This window comes from Danio rerio, chromosome 19, assembly GCF_052040795.2.
Source record: "Danio rerio strain M-AB ecotype USA chromosome 19, GRCz13ab, whole genome shotgun sequence".
NCBI lineage: Eukaryota > Metazoa > Chordata > Actinopteri > Cypriniformes > Danionidae > Danio > Danio rerio.
The window spans coordinates 7,549,213-7,576,703 of record NC_141039.2 but is presented as its reverse complement, the minus strand read 5'-3'; the positions used below and the strand labels follow the sequence as shown (position 1 = coordinate 7,576,703).

The window sequence follows — 27,491 nt, the reverse complement described above, 5'->3', positions numbered from 1 at the left end:
ATGTTCAGGAGTTCACACTTAGATATTGCTCGATAATATTAGCAGGTTTGGCATGCTGTCCTGGGAGAGAACCCTGAGCTCGGTGATGCTTAAGCCCAGGGCTCCCGCCTGGTCAATGAGCATGTAAGGGGGTACGAGATCAGGTAGTTCTCGAGAGCTCCCCCTTGTGAAGGAGTAAAGGGGGAGATGGGGTGGACGAGGGGATTCTTCAAAAACGAATATAAGGGAGTAACGCTAGATGGGATAATTATAGTGAGTTTGGAATAATCTGATTGGCTTGCTAATGATTACAGATGAGAGACCAGCCGTGATCATGCATATCACATGCTCCTCTTAAAATTAGTTTGTGAAACTTCACTTCTTGCATTTAATGTGTAATATGCAGTATATAAAATACTTTTGCAGATTTACTTTTACACAAACACCTAAATGGGACATCTCATTGACCCTTAAACAAGTCCAATTTCATAATATACAGTACTGTGCAAAAGTTTAATACCACATTTTTACCCCAAGAAAATGTTTAAAGTTGGTTATTTCTGTATTTTTCTGTAGCATGTCAGTCTGAAATATTAGTTTACATTTCCAAACATTATTTTTGTCATTAATTGTGAAATTATTGGAGTCTGACAACAGGCAGTACTACACACATGAGATCTGATCTGATCTGATCTTCATCCAGTCTGTCTGGGCTCCCATGAATAGAACAAGAAATAGAACAAACTGAGACAAACTCAGTCCTGAAGAACTTGCGATGTCTCTAAGAAACCTATCTGCAAATCTACTGTACTGTTTAAAGTTTTAGGCACTTGTGTAAAAATGCTGTAAAATGACCATGCCTTCAAAAAGAATGCGTAAATACACTTTTATTTAGCAATGATCTAAATCAAAGCAATATTTGGTATGACAACACTTTGCATTTAAAACATTTGGTTCGCTTGCCTATAGTTTTTTAGGTAAGGCTAAAAGCTTTTCTACAATACTGTAAAGAAAGGCCTAATCCACACACTGAAAAAAAAATGATTGATCAGATTCACTACTTTTTGTTTTAGGTAAGTGGTTGTAACAATTAACTTGGGCTAAATTTAAACAAATAAATTAAGTTGAACATCACTCAATTTAATTTGTTTGTTTAAATTGAGATTTTCAGTAAATTTCAGACAGCTCGATTGTTTACATTGTTGAAAATATATGTCATCGCCCAGCTCTAATCTGCTAAATCCAACTATGAGGGCAGTGAGAGTCTCAAAGTTCGCTCTGTCCACCATAACGAAAACGTCATCTGCCTTTACTGCTTCGCTGGTGAGAGCATCAAAATTCATTGCATTGATCTCGTATTTAGAGAGGCCGTTGCAACATATCAGCAAATCACTTACATTCCCACATATAAAAACGTGTTTTCTAGCATGAATATGTTGCGTGATTTTAATCAATTTCACTTAACTATGGAAGATGCGTGTGCTGTAGCTTTGCTCTCTCAAATACGTGTCAATATGAATATGTCTGAAATATCCTGAAGCAGCAATACTGTTTTGTACTGTCAATATAGTTAGCATACTATACATATACTTTTTATTAAAAGTATATATAATATTGATGTAAATTAGTAACTCGCAAGTAACTTTTTTTCAGGCCCTGGAAGAAAACATTTAAAATAATTGTAAATCTGCCAAATGCAGTAATCAAACCCTTGGAAACAACTGTGTTAGTAACCAAAGTTCACAGGACTTTGTTCTCTGGAATCCTCTGAAGTTGCCAATTGCTCGCCGCAGAACCTTGTCATAGCTCATTACTATAAAATTGACTTGATCTTATCTCTTTTCGACACCCACACAGGTGAAGCCTGCTTATCGCTGCTGGCTCCCATTGAAAATAAATAACTTCCGGCTACTTTGACGCTCTTGTCGCCTTCTGTGTGAACGCACAATACAGCTTGAAATTATTAAGATCCTAAAAACATTAACACCATGATTATTGGTGAAGCTGCTTCTTTTTGTATCGTGTATTTGACTTGGCGTATACGTCTCAAATATAAAAGTCATCTTTAAATGATTACATTTGCTCCCTCCAGTTCTGAATATGTAGTTGCAACTGAATCAGATCTGCTGTAATCCCTCTTCTCAGAGTTTCATATCATAACAAGCAGTTGTTCTGGTCCTTGTGCTCTTACCTGTAGCGTCTTTAGCCTGGCAGTTAGAATGTATTGTAAATAATTGTAATTAAGGTGACCACAATTATTAAACCCTTGGAAACAACTGTGGTTGGAACCAGAATTGACAGGACTGTGTTCTCTGGAATCCTTTGAAGTCGTCGATTGCTTGCTATTGAACCCCGTTATAGCTAATTATCATAAAGTTGACTTGAACTCTACTTGACTCCCACACAGGTGAAGCCGCGCCACACTGCTTATCACTGCTCGCTCCCATTGAAAATGAATAACTTCCAGCTACTTTGACACTCTCGTCGCCTTCTGTGTAAACCCACAATACAGCTTGAAGTTATTAAGATCCTAAAAACATTAACACCATGATTTTCGGTAAAGCTGCTTCTTTCACAATATTTTGTGTAACTTGTATTTGACTTGGCGTATACATCTCAAATATATAAGTCATCATTATTGATTACATTTGCTCCCTCGAGTTCTGAATACGTATTTGCAACTGAATCAGATCTGCTGTATTCCCTCTTCTCAGAGTTTCATTTAATAACAAGCAGTTGTTCTGGCACTTGCGCTCTTACCTGTAGCGTCTTAAGCCTGGTGGTGAGAATGTACTGGAAAAAATTTTAATAATGGTGACCGCAATAATTAAACCCTTTGGAACAACTGTGGTCGGAACCAAAATTCACAGGACTGTGTTCTCTGGAATCCTCTGATGCTGCCGATTGCTTGCCACTGAAGCCCGTCATAGCTAATTACCATAAAGTTGACTTGAACTCTACTCGACACCCACACAGGTGAAGCCGCGCCGCACTGCTTATCGCTGCTCGCTCCCATTGAAAATGAATAACTTCCGGCTACTTTGACGTTCTCGTCACCTTTGGTATAAATGCACAATATGGCCTGAAGTTATTGAGATCCTATAACCATTAACACCATGATTATTTGTTAAGCTGCTTCTTTCACAGTATTTTTCATGTGAAAAGGGCTTATATTTGGAATTTCTAACTTGAACTTTACTTGTAGTTGACTTTGCGTATAGGTCTCAAATGTAAAAGTCATCATTAAATAATTACATTTGCTCCCTCGAGTTCTGAATACGTAGTTGCAACTGAATCAGATCTGCTGTATTCCCTCTTCTCAGAGTTTCATATCATAACAAGCAGTTGTTCTGGCACTTGCGCTCTTACCTGTAGCGTCTTAAGCCTGGCGGTGAGAAAACAATGTCTGAAGCTCAGCGTGCGAGATAAGGCGAGAGAAAGACCTCAGTCGACTGACACCTGGACGAGGCTTATCACCCACGGCTTAGCAAGAGAAAATCGAGACGGAGAAAGAGGGCGAAGAGATATCACCCTGCTAACATTAAGTGAAATGTCAGAAAAAGTGGGCTGCCAAGATTACCTGGCTCTTTGCCCACACCGTCCATCATTAGGGCTCATTACGGATGCTTCTAAAACCTTGGAGTTCGCCGTGGAAACACGAGGGCTCACCGGGTCTCCTTTTTTCTTTCGCTTTGATCAATTACAGGATCGAAATGAGGCTTTCGCTTTTGGCTGCCACTCTGACCCGATCGGACTTTAATGATTTAATGATTTATTGGGCTTCTCTTAAACAGGCAATGAATAAATGATTCGCGCGCAATGTTAAAGTATTCATGAACACGATTAGCCGTTTAGAAACAGTGACATGACATGAGTGAGAGATTCAATCAGGTATTCTATTTAATAATGAAAAATGCACAAAAACTGCCTGTTTCTTTTTAAAAATCTGCAAGAAATCAACATTTAAAGTCTTTATTTTGCTAGCGCACATTGTAAGATCCCGTGAAACGCTTTCGAATGTGCCGTTTTATTCAGTGTTTGATTTAATCTCAACTGAACAGTAAGACAGGGTGGGACAAAGAGTAGATTCTCCCCCTAGCCAAAACAGCCAGTAGTGTTATGTTTATATCACAACTCTGCCATTCAGAGCTGTTGAGTTTAAGCATGTCAGACTCATGACTTCTGCAGTCTATAATATTAATTTTGAGGGTGCTGTCACATCTAGACATTTGTTTCAGAACCTGTCTTATTTGCTCAGTTAGCGCGGTTCGTTTGGCATATGTGAATATAGCAATCGCGCTCAGATCCGCACCAAATCAATCGATCAGATATCGCGTCAATGAGGTGGTCTTTGCTCAATTCGAGCAAACTCTGGAGCAGATTAATTGTATTGTGAAAGCAAAACGATCCAACAAACTAACGAACCAGGCTATATTACAGTGTATTATGTAAATGCCATATACATGGCTATATGAAGAGAGAATCAGGAGTAGGGCGGGATGCCATCCTTCCTACCAGTAAATGTAAATGTGCAAATACGAAAGTGAAAGCATGCAGAAATATTAACGAGAGCTGTTTATTTGTTATGAAAATTGACTGAAATGACCATCTTATAACTTTTCTATATTTTAATCTTATAATGGGCGAGGCAGGGGCGCAGTAGGTAGTGCTGTCGCCTCACAGCAAGAAGGTCGCTGGTTCGAACCTCGGCTCAGTTGGCGTTTCTGTGTGGAGTTTGCATGTTCTCCCTACCTTCGCGTGGGTTTCCTCCGGGTGCTCCGGTTTCCCCCACAGTCCAAAGACATGCGGTACAAGTGAACTGGGTAGGCTAAATTGTCCGTAGTGTATGAGTGTGTGTGTGAATGTGTGTGTGGATGTTTCCCAGAGATGGGTTGCGGCTAAAACTTGCTGGATAAGTTGGCAGTTCATTCTGCTGTGGCGACCCCGGATTAATAAAGGGACTAAGCCGACAAGAAAATGAATGGATGAATAATCTCATAATATGTTGTATTAGGCCTATTGTTTTGTTCATTTCTGCATTGATTATCATTGATCTGCTTCATGATCTGACTGCAGTCTTGGTTCATCTGTTATTTCTCGCTATAATTTAAGCCTATAATCCATATTTCTGGCCAATGTTTTTTTTTTTTTTCGTATAAATTGATTGATTCAATAGATAGACTTGACAACTGAAATGAGGCCATGTACGAGAAAGTCTTTCTTCTCAATGTGCAGTTGAAGCCAGAATTATTAACCCCCTCTTTGAATTTTCTCTTCTTTATTAAATATTTCCTGAATAATGTTTAACAGAGCAAGAAAATTTTGATAGTATATCTGATAATATTTTGTCTTCTGGAGAAAGTCTTATTTGTTTTATTTCGGCTAGAATAAGAGCAGTTATAAATTAAAAAAAAAAAACCTTTAGGGACAAAATTACTAGCCCCTGTAAGCTATTTTTTCCCCAATAGTCTACAGAACAAACCATCATTATACAATAACTTGCCTAATTACCCTAACCTGCCTAGTTAACCTAATGAACCCAGTTAAGCCTTTAAATGTTACTTTAAGCTGTATAGAAGTGTCTTGAAAAATATCTAGTCAACTATTATTTACTGTCAACATGGCAAAGATAAAATAAGTTGAAAATACATGAGTTTAACAACAATAAATTGAGTATTGAAGTTTCTGATGCAAGGCTATCCTATAAGCGGATATCTCAGAGCATTTTAAAGATGCATCTCTGCATCGGAATCAATGGAGGCTTACTTAAAAGCAACATTTTACTGAGTGGCTCCAAGATTTTCTCTCTCTCAGCAATTTGGTACACACGTCAAAGTTTAACATCTACCATGCAGCATGTACCGATGCTTTAATGTTGAAAAACAGAATACACGCCGTGCCCAGCCAGACGGATCCGGCTGCGCTTTTTTCATAAACATTTAGTTTTCAGCGCGCTCATTACTCCTCTCGATTTTCTTTGTGAAAGTACTCTTCTTTCTGAGTGGATTATGGGTGGAACGGGCTGTCTGAAATGGGACAATAGCACATTTTTCACAAATTTCTCATGGATGTTGACACTGATGTGATGGCGGACGCAATGAACTGTTGAAAAATCATTACAGGATCCTTTTACAGCTTGGCTGTGGTTAGCCTGAGTGATTTCCAGCGCTTCCACGTCCTGTTATCTGTCATTATTCCTCATTACCTGAACCTTCTCTCCTAATAAACCTGCGCTCTGCATGAAGGCCCGTACGATAAATAGATCTCGACGATCTTGCTTTTTGGTAGTATTCAAGAATATGTCTTTATTTAAGAGTGCGTTGATTTCTTTCTCAATCAGAGGAGCTGTCGTTTCAGACTAAGAGCTCATCGCAGGAAATAAAATATGGGAAGACAAGTTAATAATGTGACTCCAGACTGACAATGAAAAATGAAATGGAATCGTTTTATTTCTGAGCTCCAATGTGGCTATGAATAAAGTATTTCTGGCCAATATAAAGCTGTTATGATAGGAGAAAACATTTTATTGAAAACATCTAAACAACTTAACTTATAACAATGCTAGAGCAAAATATACCTGCAGACATTCATACTAACGACTTAAATAAATGAAAAACTTTGGATTTAAAGACTTCTTAATAACATTTAAACTTATAAACATTATTAATGATAAGTAGATTCATTGAATATAACTAGATGCCTTTAAAATTGACTTAAACATTGTATGAATGTGTGTAGGTATGCTTTTATATATATTTTGCATCAAATGACAATGGTCAAAATAATGAAAATATTAAACATTGAATGCAAATTCAATCCCGACTTGTAGGTTTTCTCTTTTTATACGTTTTCACAGATTATATTACCAAATAATACAACAATAAATAATTTTATAGGGATGTCTTGATTAAGTTTTTTGCCCTTGAATCTGAGTCATTTGATTTTGAGTATCTGCTGATACCGAAACCCGATCCGATACTTCTATAGTACATAAAAAAAGAATAAAGAAGAGCGAAGAAACAGATCCAGGATGTCCCTTATTTTTTTTAAATTTACCGTATTTTAACATTCAACAACTGTTAACAAACAGAGCACTTCTGTGAGGTAGCTTGAACAATCAGGTAATAAATAACCATTCTTCACTTTTGGATTTTAGTGCAGCAGTAAATATATATATATATATATATATAAATGAAACATAAAAACAAATAGCTCCTTAACTTAAAATACCCGACAGGCATTCCCAGGTTTACATATCTCACAGTTTACTATGGCAATGTTGTTCTCACCAACTTTATAATACCTCCGGACAGCAGTCATACTTGTGCTTTCCACCTCAAGCTACTTCCCTCATAATGTTCTATAGAAATAAACTGAGAAATAAACAAATGCGGTAATAAATAACTAAAGAAATAAACTACCTGATTAAAGTCTTGTCGCCTATCCAAGTTTTAGAAGCAACAGATAATAACTTGACTTCTAGTTAATAATTTGATATCAGAAGTGGCTTATATGAAATGCTAAGGCCTCTAGATTACGCTTATTTTACCAAGATGAAACATGATCATTCCTTGATTTTTAATTATTTCATTAGGACAGTAAGGTCTGACTTTGCTTAAACATAAGTCTTATCACTTAACAGAAATAAATGTACAGTATAGAATATAAAGTCATGCTGCAGTGGAAAAGGAATGAATATTGTGTATGACTCCCATGAGCTTGGAGGACTGCATCCATACATCTCTACAATGACTCAAATAACTTATTAATAAAGTCATCTGGAATGGCAAAGAAAGCGTTCCTGCAGGACTCCCAGAGTTCATCAAGATCTTTTAGATTCATCTTCAATGCCTCCTTTTTTATTTTACCCCAAACATGCTCAATAATGTTCATATCTGGTGACTGGGCTGGCCAATCCTGGAGCACCTTGACCTTCTTTGCTTTCAGGAACTTTGAGGTGGAGGCTGAAGTATGAGAAGGAGCGCTATCCTGCTGGAGAATTTGCCCTCTTCTGTTGTTTGTAATGTAATGGGCAGCACAAATGTCTTGATACCTCAGGCTGTTGATGTTGCCATCCACTCTGCAGATCTCTCGCTCACCCCATACTGAATGTAATTCCAAACCATGATTTTTCCTTCACCAAACTTGACCGATTTATGTGAGAATCTTGGGTCCATGTGGGCTCCAGTAGGTCTTCTGCAGTATGGGTGATGATTAGGATGCAGTTCAACAGATGATTCATCGGAAAAAAAAAAATGCCTTCTGCCACCAAATGATCAACTCAAAAAAACATTTTTCTTAAACTCATACCTAAAAAAAAATCCAGACAAACCTGTTTCCATAGCGACAGTATATTTTCATTTATACTATTATTTATAATTTCAAACATACAATACAGTATATATGACCAAAACACCACCTGTCAACATATTTTTAGAGATATATAATGAGTACTCATGTCTATATGTGTGTGTAGGCTTTTATGTATGCACAGAATTTCCGTTTTGCATGTTATGGCAGTTTTTTTTAAATCCCATATTCACGACCCAAGACCTGGCGAGGTTGCAAGCTTTTTTTCTTGTTATCCTGATGTTGTAATCCACTCAGCCATGCTTACGCCCCGGGTCTTTGATGTACAGTGCACACGGTGACTTCAGCGGGACAAAAGAAATCAAGATAGGCACCCTGGGATTATTGCCTGCCACAGATCGAAATTGAGAAACGTGGATGTCAGAAATACCATCCTCCTCCAGAGAAGCTCTGCCGCCCCGCTCTTTAAGCCGTCAAGCCATCGAGCGTGAGTGTGTTTTAGCACGGAAACGACTGTCTCTGACAAAAGGGTTATTAGGATCTGCTCAAAGACCAATTATACATTGAAATCTGTTAGATTTAGCACTTTCTAACAAGTGTTGCACATGACCTGCTGATGCACACGCTCAATTGTGCTCCTTCAAACTGGGTCTTTCATTTTCTTCTTGTACAGATCTTGATTTTTCAGTTTCCAATTTGGAATGTTTTTTTCCTCATTAAAAGCAATATTATTTATACTTTTTTATTGTAAAATTAGAACGTATAATTGTATGCTACATTCAATTCAATTCAAGTTTATTTGTTTAGTGCTTTTAACAATAATGATTGTTTTAAAGCAACTTTACAAAAGTCAGAATCAGAAAAGTTAAGATATTAGTTACCACTTTATTAGTTGCTAATTACTTTGATTAACTGGTAACTAATAGCTTTAAATTGTTAAAGTTGTTATATATAAGCATAGTTCATCTGCAGTTACAGCAGGGAAAATAAGTATTATACACTTGAATTTTTCTCAGAAAACATATTTCTAAAGGTACTGTTGACTTTCCATCGGAAATTATATGTGCATAAGAATATGTGCATATATGCTAATCTAATTAGTTTACAAATTAAGTTACGTGAAATAAAATGCAATGACACACGAAAAAAGTATGAAGACATGAAGAAAGGGAGGTGTAGAAAGGCAGTGAAAGCCCAGACAGCAGCTGAAATCTCTCAGTAGTTCTTCAGCAACCCTCTGTCCTCCGTCATGGTAAATGAATATTAGCTGCTTCAGTCCAACATCTACATTAGCAGGAGGATGAAGATAAAACCAGAGTGAACATTTCAGGAAGACAATGATCCAAAACACAGCCAAGGAAACTCTGAAAAGCTTTCAGAGAAAGAAAATCATTCTGTAGAATAGCCAGGTCAATCACCTGACTCGGAAAATACTAAATAATTTTAGCATTAATTTTTAATAAAAAAATGTTTTATGTAAAAAAAAAAAAATTTAATTAATTTATATTTTATTTTATATTTTATTTTAAATTGAATTACATTTGTTACAATTTTTAATATAATTAAAAATTTTTATTAAATTAGTTTTTAATTTTATTCCAAACAAAAAATTCATAAATTTTCCATCTTTTTGTTTCATTTTGAAAGGAAGGTCAATATTTGCAACATTTGTTCAAGTTAATCCAGAATACCTCATGTTTTTCCATGGGTCCCTTGTGGTGTCTGATCTGACAGTCTAGTACAGTCTATTGTACATCAGTGCCTCTGTTAATGCTCTGCCTGAACACTTTTATAAACCAAAAAATCATTGCACTGTGGTTTGTATGCAAGTCCAGAGCAGACTCTGACTGAATTAAAGCAGAAAACTGTCTAGTAGCCCATCATGCATTTGGGAGAAAAAAAACATCCGAATCTGATTTCTGTCTGCTTGATCGATGTTTCTGTAGTGTTTTTAAGTGAACCTGAGATAGGTCTGCGTTACATAAAAATGATTTCCCAGCAACATAAAAACAATTAAACCAGATGACTATATATTTAGAAAGAATTCATAATTTTAAAATTACTGGGATGATTTTCTTTAATAAAAAAGATAGATTAATGCAGTAGAGTAAAGATACAAATACAGTTAACTGTTTAATATTTTTCTGAAGATTCTAACAGTAATCAGGTACAGAAATGCAGTAATCTAATGTATTGTCTTCATTGCATAAATAATTACCATAATTCTTCTGCCTGAATGGATCAACTATTATTTCTTATATAACTATTTCACATCAAATCTTTTGACCAATCAATTGATCTCTTGTTTCTGAAATATCCAGCGCTGGTCTGTTGGATTGTCCATTAATGCTTTGCCATCATGCCCAATTGTTTTTATCACATGACCTGTCAAAACAAAATCACATTACTTTTTTTTAGATCCGCATGCTAGAATTTATTCGGTAAATGCGTTTCTATCGTAGTTCATACACATTTTCTTTTATCGGCAGCTAAAATGAAAGTACAGACAAACATAAATAAATAAATAAACTAATTAATAAATGAATAAATTGATAAATAAATGAATTAATTAATTAATTAATGCTTGAATAAATGAATAAATACGTATATGAATAAATAAATTAAATAATTAATTAATGCATAATGAATCAATAAATAGATAAATGACAAAATGAATGAATGAATGAATGAAATTAATAAATTGATAAATAAAAAATGAATGAATGAATGAATGAATAAAGAAAGAACAAAATGAAGGAATGAATGAATTGATAAATAAATAAATGAATGAATGAATGAATAAAGAAATAAATAAAGAAATGAATGAATGAATGAATAAATGAATGAATGAACTGATAGATGAAGAAAGAAAGAAAGAAAGAAAGAAAGAAAGAAAGAAAGAAAGAAAGAAAGAAAGAAAGAAAGAAAGGAATGAATGAATGAATGAATAAGTGAATAAATGATCGAATAAATTGATAAATAAAAAATTAATAAAGAAAAAAAGAAATGAATGAATGAATAAAGAAATACAGGAATGAATGAATAAATGAATGAATGAACTGATAGATGAAGAAAGAAAGAAAGAAAGAAAGGAATGAATGAATGAATAAGTGAATAAAGGATTGAATAAATTGAATAAAGAAAAAAAGAAAGAAATGAATGAATGAATTGATTAATAAATAAATGAAAGAATAAATAATAAAGAAATGAATGAATAAATGAACGAATGGACGAACGAAGAAACGAACGAACAAATGGACGGACAGAAGAATGAGCGAGTGAGCGAGCGAGCGAACAAACGAACGAATGAATGAAGCTGTGTTTAGCCTAAAAATAGAGATATACAGTATTTGTTCTTTTAAAGTGGTAGGATTAGGTCAATAAATAAGCTTTGTCATGTATGTTTTCATTTACAGTACATCTTCTACTGGTACAAAAACGGAAATGCAGATGATAAACTTCCTCTACTCTGTAATGGTTAAACGTTGTACAGATGGCATTTTTTTCTGTGATGCGACTCAACGCATCCTGTGACGTTGCACATACTATGACTATAGCAATATTGTGCATAATCAAAATAGTTTGCGTAATTGAAAATAGTTAGCAGGCTTAAACTGAGCGTTTAGGTCAGTCAGCCCGTCGGACACGTTCCCATATCACTTCTGGCAGCAGCATTAGTGGTCAGCGCGTCACCTGTCAGTTAACACGGGCTTTAGGAGGACAGCAGGAGAGGCTGGTGTAAGCTCCACGCATTCGCCCTGAGCTCTCCAATAAATCAATACAGGACGTGCCAGACTCCGGAAAGGAGGGGGCTTCACCGCAGGCCACGGCTGAGATTTGAGCCTATCCTTTACAGTCAAAGGAAATGCGATCTGTCTGTGTTTGTTCCATCCATCATCCCTCTCCTCTCTCCCCCCCCACCCTCTAAAAAAAAACTATGTATTTTAGCAGAAAAAAAAAATTAGAATATAATGATCGCGCTCACGCCGCGTATGAGCAGATCACTTTTGGCTGGGCTGTTGTTGTGTGATTGATTGCTTCCAATAGTGGCTGTACTTCTACCTGGGGTAGTTGTTTGTTATTTTATAAAATGAAAGCATTTACGGGTGAGTGAAAAGCCTTTGTGGCGCCTCGATATGAAGCTCTGCTAGCAATCAGAGCGTGGAGTACCAAGTGTTCTCTACCTACAACCTATAGGAAAAAAAGCTTGATGTAAATTGCATTTCTGAATGGCGTAATTATAGTTGGCGTATTCTTCAGCCTCAGGAAAAGTGCTGCATCTTGTTACGTTGGAAATAGCGAATAATTTGTTAAATCTTGGAAATTGATGATCTGGCACATGGAGAACTTTGTGTATGCAAATGAGGGCAACAGTCAGGCTCTGTAAGTAAACACTGAATACGTTTTTTCCGTGGGCAAACTGACTTTGAACGATGGCATATACATCTTATAAAGCATAGATTGCACTTGAAGGTTGTTAATCGGTCAGTGCATATTATTTTAACCTTTTAGTTTAAGAGTGAAATCACGTTTATGCTGTGATGTGATGCTGTCAAAATATTCCATGTGTCACCAGAAGATCTCGTTCTCATTTAGCTGCTTAGTTTATTTTGGTTATTTACTCACGGAGATACCTGGAACTTAACTATATAGGGGTTTAAATATGAGCATAGTTAAAGAAAAAAGTTGCTTAACCCCCTGGGGTCGAAGACTGCATAAACGCGTTCTGACCGGTAAATAAACTTAAATTACACTTTCAGTTTTGATCGTAGAGATAAGATCAATACATCAATCGAATCTGCTATGTGTCTACTTTTTGTTGTGTTTTAATTGATTTCATGTATATATCTATTTAAAAATTAAAATGGGTTTGTGACAAGTGAAGTAAATGATGACAAAATCTTTATTTTTATTCATTGGTATTAGTTTGATTGAGGTTCACATTTAAAGTGCTTCGTGGAATTGTAGTTCATACACTCTTTAGAGCCATTAAGCACACAGTCTAGCACTTTTATTTTTTTCATTTTTTTGTCCAATTTTTCAAAACTAGCTAGATGGTTTGTTCATGGATTACAACAGTTAAAAAAAAAACCTTATGGGATAAATAATGGACAAAATACTTCTAGACGCAACAACACTTTAGATGGGCTTAGGATTTAGTTTTTTTAAATCCCTTAAAAGTTATCATCTTTATTTTGACAGGCTCTCTCACATGATCAGCGTAAATGTGCTACCGAGCAACAGATTCCAGTTGTGTATGAATGCAGGATTGAAACATGGACTTTAATGTTGAATGATTTTTGTAGCATGCCATTAACAGAGTGCACTGGAATAATAATGCGCTGTAGTTATGGCACTCGAGGAGCGTAGCGGACACGTTAAAGGTCACGAAGGCTGAAGAGGTGCTTTGTCCGCAAACCCATCAACATTCTTAGACAATAATGACCTTTAACAGCTTCTACAACTCTCGGAGATTCACTATCAATCTGGTTTATACTGTAGGAGCTCAATGTTTTTGTTTTTTCTGTAACATCCATAACATGGTGCTATGGTAAATTTGATGTTTTATTAGCCCCGGAGTAAATCGATACCTTGAGACTTCATTTAGATAGCATTATCTTAGATTTAACCAGAAAAGGTTAAGCCCTCAGACCAAGGCCTATTAAAGATGCAGGGTTATTAAAATTGAAAATTCCCCAAATGATCTGCTCTTGATTTTGTGTTTTATGATCATAACACTTTATGATATCAACTCCTTGAATATATTTTAAGCAAAAACATATTGTTAATTCAGTATTTAAGCATTAAATCTAAATTGATTGATTTTTGTAAGCTTTATATATATATATATATATATATATATATATATATATATATATATATATATATATATATATATATATATATATATATATATAAAATAAATAAGACTTTCTTCAGAAGAAAGAAATATTATCGGACATACTGTAAAATTTCCTTGCTCTGTTAAACATCATTTGAGAAATATTTAAAAACGGGAAAAAAAAATTCAAAAAAAGGTTAATAATTGTAACTTCAACTGTGTGTGTGTGTGTGTGTGTGTGTGTGTGTGTATATATGTATATATATACATACACACACACACACACATTCGTCACAAATAGTATTGCAGCATGATATATACTGTCCAACTATTTTAATAACGACAGGTTTGCATGCACATAAACTACATCTCCATAATCTATGCCTGAAAGGAAACAGCTTTGGATAATTATTTTTCTTGCTTTGAAAGAAAGGCAAGTCTTAATACGAAAAAGATAACCCAATATAGGTCTGACCTTACTAGATTTTCAATATGAATATTAAAACCCAACCAGCCATATGGCCAAATATTTAGAACTTTTCACTCTTTCAATACAGTCCCCCTCCAGGGTTAGGACTGGTGAAACTTTCATTTCTGCTATTAAATACCATATATTTGTTTATTTATTTATTTATTGCTTTTAAAATTGACTTCAATTTCAGCAGTGAAATTTGCAGTAACCGAAAGAAGTCTATGCCCTGATTCATGGATTGTGCAACTGTATAAATAAAAGTGTTGTCGCATATAAATGGATTTTAGCTGTTTATCTCTTGACCTAAGTCATTTATATAGTGAAATAGAATTGGAGCTAAAATAGATCCCTGTGGGAATCCTTTATTAGTTTTTGATTCTACAAAGGTAACATTTTCTACCGAGACACACTGTACACTGTCAGTAGAAAATGTTACCTCTATATATAATGTGGTTAATGATCTTATTTTTTAAATAATTAATTTTTTTATTTTTTACACCATTTACTACTGGCCTATTACCTGCCAATTATTATGATATTAATTGCTTATTAGCACTTTAAAGTATGATCTTATTTTACATTACATCACAAACCCAACTACTACCTTACTTACTATTAATAAGCTGATAATTAGTAGTTTATTGAGCTAAAAGTCTTAGATAATGGTTTGTTAATAGCGTGAATTGTAAATTAAAATAAAATGTGACCATAAATGCTTCATTAACACAAATTCCTTGTCTTTGGTCATCTTAAGTATAAACTATTTATTTCTGTAATCCCTTATAAATTACAATTAAAGGCTCAGGTATATTCTAAACCGGAAAATAAAATGAACGCTGTTGTCGAAGCGGAGAATAAGACTGAAGGACATTATTTCCTCAAAAACAACCATCTGGATGTACTTTATTCCACTTATTACACTGCTACTTGCCACAAGATGTAAAAATCAGGAACAAAACATTATTCTGAGCTCTAAAGTTTTATTAATTTGTTAATTTAAGGCAAAACTGACGGAAATGAAAATGGCTGAATGGATTATACACTAACCTATTAAGTCTCAAGATGATGCTAAACGTTCAAAAACTGCAGCGAACAACAGACAAGAATAAAAATATGGATGTGAACGTTATATATTTTATATATCTAAATATAAATGTGAATGTTTAGCTGTAGCACCAACATTTTTAATATATTGACCTGTGCAATACAGTAATGTAGCCAAAATCATTGTTCTTTATCCTGCTTATTACACCGCTACCTGCCACAAAATGTAAAAATCAGACACAAAACATTATTCTGAGCTGTAATGTTTTATTAATTCTTTAATTAAAGGCAAAGCTGACGGAAACAGAAAATGGCCGAATATAGCATACACTAACCTACATATTATTAAGCCTCAAGATGATGCTAAGCATTCAAAAATGGGCTGAATGGAGCATACACTAACCTAAACATCAAAAACAGTGGCAAAAACAGACAAGCATATAAATATGGATGTGAATGTTATCAATCACTTATTAAGCGGTTGTTATCAGTGAATAACATACCTTAGATTGTCAAGACAGACCAATCAGAATCAAGTATTTCAGAGAACAATGTATCAATGCTTAATAAATGATTCATAGTGTGTATTTATTATATAAAGTGCTACAAAATGATCAAGAGTGCAACATAAGCCTGCTGTATTCAGAATCACAGCAAAGCAATGCCATATCTTTTCTCAATCCACCTCTGTCTTTTGTCTCACAATCTCAGAGCTAGTCGTGGAGCGTAGGGTTCATGGATACTGTCTGGCAGGCTGATGAATTATGGATCCTGAGCTGTGGCATCTGGCACAGATAGCGTCAGGAGAGTGAGGTTAAGAGAGATAGGGGATGTTATGTGTATGTGTGTGTCTCACATACGAGCAAGTGTCTTTAATGGCAGTGGACTGAGAGGCATAGTGAAACGGAACGGGGTATCCTGAGAAAGAAAAAAAGCTCTCTTTGCACCTCTCTATCTCCCGGGACTGGGATAAAACAAACCCGCGGAGGAGTGAACAAAAAGAAGAGATGGAAAAAAAGAAATGTGTGTAGGAGAGGGAGCGACTGAACGCTCGTTACATTGCAGGAATATTAAGTCATATCCAAATTGTGTGGGAAGAAATTTAATGTACATGCGCCTGTTCACACATATATTTTCATCAAGCATATTCCGTCTTTATGAAACGCTTCTCTGTACTTTTTGGAGAGCGAGTATGAGAGGATTTTTTTTTTTCGGGAAAAAAAGCCTCTTGACTTGTTTCTAGTAGCCTGAATCCATAATGATTCAAATTGTCATGGTAACGGGGGAAATTGCAGGAGGTGGAATTGGTGATTGCTTGACCAAGAGCGAGACATAAGTTTGAGGAGTATTTGCCCTTTGAATTAAACATCCTAGAAATCCGCAGCTTATTTTTTTGTGGTGCTGTTTGCTTGATCTAAGGTCACTGTTTTTTTAACCTTCATATTTATATTCCGACCAAGGGTAAAGGTTGTGAAATGCGTTTATGAAATAAACAAGTTAACGTTGGCCAGTTTATTTTTTTAATCAGTCTTTATTTCTTTTTTTTTTATAACTAATTTCTAATAACTGATTTATTTTATCTTTGCCATGTTGACATTAAATAATATTTTACTAGATATTTTTCAAGACACTTCCATACAGCTTAAAGTGACATTTAAAGGCTTAACTAGGTTAATTAGGTTAACTAGGGATGTTAGGGTATTTAGGCAATGTATTGTATAACGATGGTTTGTTCTGTAGACTATCAAAAAAATATGTAGCTTGAAGGGCTAATCATTTTAACCTTAAAATGTTTTTTTAACTGCTTTTATTCTAGCCGAAATAAAATAAAAAAGACTTTTTTTTGAAGAAAAAATATTATCAGACATACTGTGAAAAATTCCTTGCTCTGTTAAACATTATTTGGGAAATATAAAAAAAAAAGAAAAAAATTCTTAGGGGGATAATAGTTTCGACTTCAGGCTCTATTTTGACGATCCATGCGCAAAGTCCAAAGTGCCACTTTTGCTATTTTAAGGACCAAAAAAATATATATATATGCTTTGCGCCATGGCGCATGGTCTAACAGGGTTGAGCTTATTCTCTTATTGAGCTATAGGTGTGTTTCGAGAATAAACCAATCAGAGTTTCATCACGCATTCCCTTTAAGAGTTAGTTGCTCCGCACATTGGCTCATTTGCTATTTACATGGCAGACTTTGTAATCGGAAAAACTGAACACTTCACTAGCAAGAAAACAGTTAAACAGAGCATCTACTGTACAGCACGAGAATGAGAGATGAGCCTCCTCATTCTTTACTTTCGCTTTCACTCTCGTGGATAGGGAAAAGTGTTGTACACACAGACATTCATTAGCTTATGCATAATTAATTTTGTTTTTTAAACACAAAGATTTGTTTCAGAACTATTTGTAAATTCAGTTCTAATTTCCTGAAAACGAATAAATGAACAATAATAATGAAGTGTAGTCAAAAACTGAGTTATTTCCAAATACATATGCTGCACCCCATATGGTCTAAAACCTGACAGGTGGGCAAATCTAAGCTTGTTTTTAATCAAACAAAAATTTAAATATGCATATAATAAATAATACTAATCATAATTACATTATACGTTATTTACTCATTATACAGAAGCAAATTGTTATGAATAAACTAAAAAAGCCCCCAGAGATAAAGAAGGGATGGAGACAGTGGTTTTTATATTTATGTAGCCTAGAAAATAATAATTTTTGTAATATTTTAATCCTTTAATTCTTTTTCATTTGTAAAGACATTTGCATATTACTGTATATCCTGTGTATTAAGCATTGTTTAAGCGAGGCGGACAACTAACACACTCTGCGCTGGACTTTAGACCTCCTCTAAGCTAGTCTATTGAACAGTGTATTTTAGTTCCTCAAAATAGCAATGTGCAAGCAATGCGCCTTAACACACCTCCTTTTTTAGACCAGAATGCCTATGGGCGCACATACGAGCGCAAATGCATTTGTTATTTAAACAGCATGATGCAAAACGTAAAAATTACTCTTGCGTTGAGCTGAAACTAGCAAACAGCAATTGCGTCGCACCTTGCTCCGCATTGCGCCGGGTGTATCATAGGGCCCTTCAACTGTGTTTATAGTAGCTTTCTATATCTAGATTAACAGTATTAACCTTCATGCTTGTAGACTGACAAATGAAACTAAATTTTGTTCTGGGGTAACTTACATTTTAAACAATAATTATATAGTCGGTCTGTTTAGTTGCCTCAACAATTTGAAACAAAGCCTGTAGATTAAATGGGTAGTTCACTTAAATCCTTTAAGCGCTGTCATCATTGACTCATTCACTTGTATGAATTTTTTTCTTCGGTTGAAAACAAGAGAAGATATTTTGAAGAATGCTGGTAGCTTGCGACTATTGACTTGCTAGCAACGAGCATTTTTCAAAATGTCTTTTGTATTCAACAGAAGAAAGAAACTCGTACATGTTTAAAACCACACGAGAGAGACATAATGAAGTGATTTTCATTTTTGGGTGAACTATCGCTTTAGGTCAGACAGAAACACAGTGGTGTTGTTTTTAAATGATTAATCTTTTTACTGGAGTAAATTATTCATCGACTCCCTTGTAAAAGCAGTCATTACTCATTTGTGTTTTGATCAAGCATACAGGAGTTGCTGAGAGATTAAATGAATCAGTATCATGATTGATTCATTGACTTGTCCATAATAACAGTTACTTGTTGGTGTGCCAATGAAACATACAGAAAGAGTTGCTGAGTGATTAAAAGTAATGCCGTTTTCCCAATACATAGGCCATATTTAATGAATGTATCTTTAACCATTGAATATTTTTTAGTTATTTCAGTAAACCCTACATGTTTTTAAATGATCTCTTGTTATTATTTCAGATTCTTGATACTGTATGGACATAATTATAGTATGTTTTCTCAAAATGGGCATCTTGAGAAATACATAATGCATTTAAAAGCTTTTTAAAGAGGTAGTACGCCTAAAATGAATACTGGCATCATTTATACCATCCAAACCATATATATATATATATATATATATATATATATATATATATATATATATATATATATATATATATATATATATATATATATATATATATATATTGAAGATGGATGTTTGAAGATGGATGTTGTAGACCTGTATCCACTGACTTCCATAGAAGGAAAACCAAATGGAACTGTTGCTATAGATTCACTATCAATCTTGTTTGTAGGAGCTGTTTTGTTTTCTTGTAACACTCATTATGTGTAAATTGGTAAACTTGATGTTTCATGAGCCCTAATTGATAGAGATAAGAGACTTCATTTAGATAGCATTATCTTAAATGTAACGTGAAAGAAAAGCACTGGAAATCAGCTGTGGAAATGGAAAACACTATGGAAGTCAGGGGTTACAAGTTTCCAGCACTCTCCAAAAATATCAACAGAACACAAAAAAACTGGATTTAAACAAGTCAGGGGTAAGAAAATAATGACAGAACATTTATTTTTGGTTGAACTATCCTATTAAGTCACCACTTGGCACCAACAACACACTCTCAGAAATAAAGATACGCGATCTGACACCGGGGTGGTACCTTTTCGAAAGGTACAAATTTGTACCTAAAAGGTCCAAATTAATACCTCAAGGGTACATATTAGTACCTAAAACTTTTAAAAACAACACTTTTGTACTTTTTAGGCACTAATATATACCCTTGAGGTATTAATATGGACCTTTTAGGTACAAATTTGTACGTTTTGAAAAGGTACAACCCCGGTGACAGATCCTTTATTTCTGACAGTGCACCTTTGCATTGTAGCAAAAAGCTTTACACTGTCAAGCACCACCAGGTTTATCCAGAAAATGCAAAAGATCTGGCTTGTATTTCAGTGAGCTGGGTGCATAATTTTAATCTATTTCAGCTTCTTACAAAACCTCAAACTCAAGCACTTTTGCATAATTCTGTTGTGTTGCATATTTATTAGTTTAGCTGTAGCACCAGCATTTTTAATATATTGACCTGTGTAATACAGTAATGTAGCCAAAATCAATGTTGTGGACTTGAGAGGCACTGTAGCTTTTTTTTTTAAAGTTGAACAAACAGGCTAGGGTAGAAAACTTTTGATTAAATTAGACTGTAAACATAATTACTTTTTTTTGACTACACCAGCACTATATTTATACAAATATAGACATCACTTCCTGTGTACACTGTGCGTTTCATGCAGGCCCTGTGGGCTTCAGCATGAAATGGGGCTAATCCTTTCTGAAGCAGGTGTTGCTTTAGTGTTTGTGACTTGGACGTATTCCCGGGAATTTATTGGGAATATGCAAACTGACCACTTAGTTGCATTCCCAGTGTAACTTACAGTTTAACTTACGATTCTTCCTCTTTGCATGACCATACTGTAACAAAGTCTTTTACATCCCTTCTCCATCTGTGTGTTTCTCTTTCTTACTCTCCACTTGTGTAGTGTAATTTCACCCGGTCAGCTCCCGAGAATAGACGGAACGTGTTGTTTTCTCGAATCGAGAACCGGATCCGGGGCAAACTTGGCTCACACCATAGGACTTGTAGCTGGGAACTGGGGGCAGCCAAAAAAAAAAAAGCGTTTCACAGTCTAAACCAAATCGCACACCACTACTACAACGTATGGTGAAGAATAGCTACCACCATCGAGCAGAACGTTCTTCATTTGTGCCCCTCATTTGTGCAGAGTCGACTGAAGACCCGTCCAGTGCAGGCGTGGTGGCGGGAGCAATCCTGGGGAGCTTCTTGGCCCTCGTTTTGGTCGGCGCGTTGGTCACCGTCTTAATCATGCGAAGTCGTCGTCAGCAGCATGGATATTCTGCTGATGGTGAACAGAGCGTTTACGGCAACAAAACCCGCCTTTTCGGAGGCAAGAAGTCTAGCAAGAATGGAGCAGGGGCCAACAACAACGGACCAATCTATACCTATCGGGAAAGTGATCCCGGAGCCTTGACGGAGAAATGCAACGAGTTCCCGCACATGACCTCCAGCACACCAACTGCTCACGACATCCTGCTGAGTGGAGACCTCAACGAGGCTGAACGCCGGAAGTTTGAGGCCATGAATGATAGTCTGGAGGACGAAGAAGAAGATGAGAGGTACGACCGTTTCAGCGGACTTCCACCAAGCTACCAAATCCACCGGCACGAGGATGAGTGTGCACCTTACCTGGATGACGACATGGAGTCTCAGCGAGATGGGTCGATCATCTCCCGGACTGCCATCTACGTCTAGAGGACTAGAGACATCTACGCCGGACTCATAGTTACTTGATCTTTTAAAGCAAAGACTGAAACGTGCCACCCGAGGAGCGAAAGCAGAACGATTAACGTCAAATCTTTGGACAAAAGCACTCATTATCAAGCAGAAAACTCAACTAGCTGCTCACCTCACAATGCTCACTTTTAATGCAAAACACTGACTGAAAATAAGAGGTTGCATCGATTGTCGTGTGATCTGTTGTTAACACCCAGAATTCATATTTCATTCACTCCCATGCGCTCAATTCTCAAGCAGGCCCTTTGAAGTGCACAGAAAGCCTTGTGATTACCCATACAAGGGTTGTCAATGCTACTTTCGCGCGAGTGGCTCAGCAAGCTGTGACCCAGAAGCTGAGGCTGCTATCGCCAGGTTGCATACTGCGTCTTTTATCGAATGTCGTTTTCAAGAACAGCTGGATGTTTTGTTTGCAAAACCGAAAACAGCAAACGCAACCATCGTTCCAGCATCTGGGTCACTCATCTGTGCCGCCGATCAACTCCAGCTGGGAACGCTTTTAACTTTCCCCCCACCATTTTTTTTTTAGCTCTCGTTCATTAATCGGTTGTCTTGTTACACTAAAGGAATTTTCTGAATGACTCGAGGGGCTCTAGGCAGAGGTGTAATAATGTTTTCTTCATTCTTTCCTGTCAACCTCTGCGGAATGGTTTCTTCCAGGCCATGTTTAATTCAGAAGGCTGTGCATTAGCCGTGTAGTGCATCTTTGGGCGGATGCTTGTGTTTTCCCCCGTCCTGATTAATCCAGTTATATCAAGACCGTAAAACGCAACATCTGAAAACTGCAGACAGGAGCACACCAAACGCCCACAGCTCAACTTCAGCCTCTCGCATTAGCATGACTCTTTCCAGAAGGAAATCTATTGTGTTGTCGACTAACTTGGCTAAAACAGATTAAGTCGATTAATGCACATCGTAGATCGCCGTTTGAGAGAAACGCAAGTGATGTGCCTTTGAGTGCTGGATTATTTGGATGGATCCCGGCGGGGGAGCGATAAGCCAGGCGGCATATGCTGCCAGGTTCAGCGGAGTCCACAGTCTTGAAAAGATGCCAGCTGTGAAAAAAGGTCAAGGGACGAAGCGCTCTCGCCGTATGTTCGGCAGCAAGATTAGGCCACTTGCTTCACCGTGTCCTAACTAGAGTGGGTCAGCAGTTTATTTCCAAGCCTCTCGCACAAACCAACCGTTTTTTTTATTTTATTTTGACGACAAACAAAGACAGTTTGTGGGTAACCATAACAGTGTGTGTCCAGATGTGGATTCATTTGTCCTCGGATGTCGGGCGAGTGCGTGTTTTGCATAATAGCATTCAGCCTGTATGGATGCTTCGGCGGTGCTTTGAATTACTTTGAGCCGTGACTCATTCATCCTTGGTTTCACAGCATCGAGGCTTCGGTGGAGGAAGGTTAGACTGATAATGACAAAGGAGCAACACACTCACCCATGCGACACTACCGAGAGAGAACTCCATATCCAGCAAAGCAGATATAGCATGAGTAATTTGGAGATTATGCTATCTGGACCCAGTGACTGTAAAGGCAGTAGTTACTGTAGCCAACAGTGTTCACCCACGCTGCAGACTTGCAAGGCTGTTAATTTCCCCCCGCTCCCTCCCTAAAGCTCTTCAAGTTGCATCACTGCACTGAAAAATAAGGATGGCGAAGCTACTTTTCTGAGAGCTGCTCAGGCCTTGAAATGTTCAAACTGATAACTCAGACGAAATGAAGATGCCGAAAGAGAAAAAGGGAAGCTTAATTTGTCAGTGCATAGTGTTATTAAGGTATTAACGTCACCTGTTTAGTCGGAACTGGAGTCAATGTCAGGCAGATTGATGCTTTCAGAGAGACCTGTGATGTGTTGTGAGGTACTATACCGAAGTGATGGATGAGAACAATCGATTCGTTTAAGACTCAAGAAGACAAATGCTGCCAAATCAAGTTTTCGCAACTCTTAGTATTAGTGTTATAACAGTATTTTTGTTTACTGAATGTTGCTATAGAATATTAGTATTGAAGATTAGATAGTCATGCCATGTTCTCATTTGCACAATCCCAAGGCTACATAAGAACTAATTAGTGAAATCAGAAATATGTCTAGGTTGCATTTTCTTACAGAATCAAAACAGATAGATATAAACATGTTGGTTTAAGACCAATATACAATATATCTATTAACAATTACTTTATTTGATTGGACAAATCACATCTTTGACCCATATATATATTTATATAAACTGCTGTCAACGTTTGAACTGGGTTAAAAAATGGTTTTCAAAGTTAAGACAAAGTATGGTTGTTATTTAGTCAAGATTAAGGCCCAATCCCAATTCTAGGCCCTTGGCCCTCTCCCTTCCCCTACCCCTCAATTTGTGTGTCACGTGAAGGGGTTGCAGTGTCCCAATTCTTTTTTAGCTTGAAGGCGTAGGCCCAAGGGGGAGGGCTAAATAGCCCTTGAAACTGAGATTTTTCGGGACCACTCTTGAAATCAATGGGTATTCCAGAATACACAAGCTACATTGACAGCTTGGCTGCACACGGAAGTAAGAAGATGCACAATTTAGTATTTTTCAAATTTTTACACATTTTTTACAACAAACAAACATATGTTTTAATATAGTCACATGTGTTTTACTGCCATGCTTTAAAAAACGCTAAAAAAATGATAAATTTCACTATCAGTAATCCATAGTAATAACTCCTGTATAGTCGTCCCACAACATACTTCACATCCAACACTCGATGACACACGAATACCCTGTCAGTAAAGTCTATTGGCTGGGAATGCCCTTTTTACAGTGTCTGCTATAATGTTAATGTTGTTTTCGTGTGTTTACATAGATGAATATGGCCATGGTAGTAATACACAGCACATTTACGAGCTTATTGCCATATTAGATCGTTATGAAAACATGTTATCATTACCTTCTGTGATTTTCTGAAGATAAATGCCAAAAAATAACACAACTGGATTAACTACAGCTGTCGCAATCGTCAATTGAACATATGATGACATATGATGAGGTGTGCAGGTGTTGTAGTGGTGTCCCATTTCTTACGGGAAAAATTTGAAGCCCTTCCTCACACTGTTTCAAGGGCCAAGGAGAATGGGTAGGGGTAAAAAAATAGACTTGGCATTGGGCCTTGGAGTTAGGCTGATTTTACACTGCAGATCTTGATGGTCAATTCCGATTTTGTGACTGTATCCGATTTATCCGATTTATTGACCAGCTTACATCATCTTTTAAAAGTGACTCGGATCAGATTGTCTGTATTTACACAGCACATGGCAAAAACGCAATGACCAGGGAAAAAAGTGCGGGCGCTGACTGACAGCTGATAATAAAAGAGCCCTCCTTTCTCTGTTCTTGTATTTAATTTGTTTGTAGGGTTTTTAATTTTTTTTATGTCTTTTTGACCGGCTGTTTTACTATAGTGTATGACAGAAAAGTTCTCATTTAGCCATCTTCTTTTAATCTAGGCCTTTTTAAACCAGTACGCATTTTAATGTAATGGTCATAGCGTGATTTATGCATGTGATGTATGCACTAGTTTTATATTTGCTTAAATTGGTTACTTGACGGATATTGCGATCTCTCGCTCACGTTAACATGCTTAAATACTTGTGCTACATGACAATATAAAAGCTTTTTAGTCCTAGTGTATGAGATTGGTACTTGGGTTTGGGACTCTGCTGAAGTCTGTTCTGAAATGAAAGTATCAGACTTGCGCGACTCGCATTTGCAGGTGAAATTTGGACCCAGATCCGATTCATATCAGATAAATTTCCACATATTAACAAGGCTTGAATTTGATTCGAGTAAATCGGAATCCATGTGATTTTTTTCCTGCTTACACGTGCATGAGCCATACCCGATCTGTGCCACATGGAAGAAAAGAATCGCAATTGAGTCACTTGAACCATGCAGTGTAAATGCAGCCTAAGACAAGAATGGGTGTGATTCAGTAGTTTTAGGACAAGTTTGATGTTTTGATCAGCTTCAAATATATATATATATGTGTGTATATGTGTATATATATGTATATGTATATAAATGTATATGTATATATATATGTATTTATGTGTGTGTATGTAAGTATATGTATGTATATATATATATATATATATATATATATATATATATATATATATATATATATATATATATATATATATATATATATATATATATATATATATATATATATATATATATATATATATATATATATATACACATATACATATACATATATATATATATATATATATATATATATATATATATATATATATATATATATATATATATATATATATATATACATATATATATTTGAAGCTGATCAAAACATGTATATGTATATTTGTTTGCTTGTTGATATAAGAATTCCTTTGTGCAAAATAGGTCCCTTACTATTGATATAACATTTTATAGTGAAATATAACCTGCTTACCCAGCAATGTTTGGAAAAGAACGATACCATCAATCCACATGTTCTCAATATCCCAAATCAAAAAAAAAGTCTGCTTTGTTTAGTTGATGTAAGTGCCTTCTGGGATGTGTTTTAGGGTTGGAAGCTTGCCGCAACTCATGCGATGCTGAAATCCTATATATTGTAAATGAATGCCAGACTTAAAGACTGCAATCAATCAACAATATTAAAGAAAGAAGAAAAACAAGACTGCCTGAGCAGCGGCAAATTGCCCCCACGTGACGTTCCCTTAATTGCGCCGCATTACGGTGCGACTCATTATTAGCTCATCAGCTGTGGATGTCGTTCTGCGCTGATTCCGACTTGTTATTCATTCACTCTGAATGTCGTGTTGTGTTGTCAGGTTGTAACACTATGTGTATGAAAAACACCTGGACAGAATACTGGGTTACTGTTAGTATGAAAACTACAACTGTCCTGCAGGTTCATATCACATCACGTAACTGCTGTACTACAAGATCTCGTGAGAGCAAACTATACTCTCTCGTTTTGTTTTATTTCTTATATACTATGGATGGAAAACCAGTGCCGTCCTGTGAGGTGTTGATGATGTGTATCTTGACGTGACGTGTCCTGTGTGTGAGGTATATATATACTGTATATGTATGTATTTATCATCGAGAACTCCAGAGTGAGAAAAGTGTTATTTATCTGTACTGTAAATAACAGAATTAGTGGTCATTCGTGGCCAGCACCAAATATAAAAGCAGAAGTAGTTGAATAGTGGACGAGAATGACCTCAGCTGCCTTGAGTGCTCTGGTTTAGGCTACGTTTACACGACAACTATATAGTCAAAAATGGAAGTGTTTTCTTTGTATTTTTCAACATTTTTTAAACCTATTCATGTTAGCACATATCTACGAAAACTGCCAAAAATACTGCTACTATATATATGCCAGGCCAGAAGTTGGCGCTGTCACCTTATTTGTTAACAGCACCTGTAGGGAATTAATGATTAGTGTGGATGGGAATTCATGAGCGTACAGCAAAACACATCCAAAAACGCCTTTTAAACACTAGTTGCTGATGTGTGTATTTAT

General features: G+C 36.1%; 1 protein-coding gene across 5 annotated transcripts in view; it reads left to right on the top strand.

The window, feature by feature from the left end:
* Positions 1 to 27,491, top strand: part of pvrl2l (PVR cell adhesion molecule related 2 like) — a 334,672-nt gene that overhangs the window by 178,122 nt on the left and 129,059 nt on the right. The window contains exon 7 of one of the 5 annotated variants that reach the window (NM_001430892.1): positions 21,368 to 24,929. The exons of the other annotated variants lie outside the window; for them this stretch is intronic. Within the exon in view, the coding sequence (NP_001417821.1) occupies positions 21,368 to 21,915 (548 nt within the window). The 3' untranslated portion in view covers positions 21,916 to 24,929. Of the gene's footprint in view, positions 1 to 21,367; positions 24,930 to 27,491 lie in introns of those variants that run through there. 5 annotated transcript variants of the gene reach the window in all.